Raw genomic sequence first — 1,352 nt, 5'->3', positions numbered from 1 at the left:
GTAGAGAGAGAGTAGAGAGAGAGAGAGAGTAGAGTAGTAGAGAGAGAGAGAGAGAGAGAGAGAGAGAGAGAGAGAGAGAGAGAGAGAGAGCGAGAGAGAGAAGAGAGAGAGTAGAGAGAGAGAGAGAGAGAGAGAGAGAGAGAGAGAGAGAGAGAGAGAGAGAGAGAGAGGAGATACTCTGTGTCAGAAACAAGCTCTCAACAATGACAGTGCATCTTTGAGCTGTGAATGTTTCATAATTTTTACAACAGTCACACTCACTGTCAATTTGAAGATAAGTCTTATCTCCACAAACGATCAACTTTTCAGGAAATAGGACAAACACAGTTGCTCAAGAACATTTTAGATTATTTTTTCAATTAGCATAAAAAGAGCTTCCAAAGTTCTTCCATATATTTTAACAAATTAAACAGGGAAATAACAGCCATACATGAGGGTTAATTTTATGTTTGAATTGTTGTGGTGACACCAGCATAAAGGAGATGATCACTGTATACTAACAATGACAACAAATAGGCTACACTTGTTCAGCGTCATACCTGCGATGTCCCACAGCTGGAGCCGGACAATCTCTGAGTCCCAGTTCAACACCTTCAGTGCGAAGTCCACTCCGATAGTGGCCCGGTAGTTGCTGGAGTATGTCTGGTGGACGTATCGCCGGATGATGGAGGTCTTCCCGACCCCCAGGTCTCCGATCACCAGCACCTTGTACAGGTGCTCCTGGCGGTGGGCGTGCATGCCGTTGGAGTGGGATGAGTGATTAGTCATTGCTCTTGTTGGATCTCCGAGGTGTAACGCAGCTTTCAGCAACTTTGACTCGAGGGCAGTTTGAGGATTCCTACCCGGCAATCCCGTGTGCAGCCTCTTTGTAATGAGTGTAGTGACCGCCTCTCCTGTGGGGAAGTGTGTGTCTGCTCAGGGGCTGTAACCTACTTGGGAACTTGTGACCTCTCTGCCTCTCCCTGAGGAGACTCGAAGTGCGCAAGGTTTACTGTACGCTCCGCGAAGTTCCTGTCACAGGGCTTCGTGAGTCTAGTGAAATATAGGCTTCTGACATTCAATGTACGGTGGTTGAGAGGTGCAATCGACAATTACAAAGTGTGAAAGAATTTAACAAAGCTTGAGACAAATTTACATTTTATAAAACAAATTCACATTTTCTAAAACAAATTTACATTTTCTAAAACAAAATTACATTAGCAAAACACTTTTATCAAAGAAAAAACGATTTAACATGAACAAAAACAAATTAACAAGATGCGAAACACTTGTACAAAGCTAGAGACAAATTTCTAAGTGTCGAAACCAGTGGCGGTGCTAGGGGGTGGCTACTTGGGCTCAAGCCCCGGATG

General features: G+C 44.1%; 1 protein-coding gene across 1 annotated transcript in view; it reads right to left on the bottom strand.

Annotated features, from left to right (window-relative positions):
• LOC104963007 (ras-related protein Rab-38-like) overlaps nucleotides 1-951 on the bottom strand; it is a 5,901-nt gene extending 4,950 nt beyond the window's left edge. The window contains exon 1 of the mRNA XM_010791554.1: nucleotides 540-951. Coding sequence (XP_010789856.1) covers nucleotides 540-768 — 229 coding nt within the window. The 5' untranslated portion in view covers nucleotides 769-951. The remainder of the gene's footprint in view (nucleotides 1-539) is intronic.
• Between the last annotated feature and the right edge of the window lie 401 nt (nucleotides 952-1,352).

This window comes from Notothenia coriiceps, unplaced genomic scaffold (assembly GCF_000735185.1).
Source record: "Notothenia coriiceps isolate Sejong01 unplaced genomic scaffold, NC01 NC01_scaffold00035486, whole genome shotgun sequence".
Lineage (NCBI taxonomy): Eukaryota > Metazoa > Chordata > Actinopteri > Perciformes > Nototheniidae > Notothenia > Notothenia coriiceps.
This window is presented reverse-complemented; position numbering and strand designations above follow the sequence as displayed.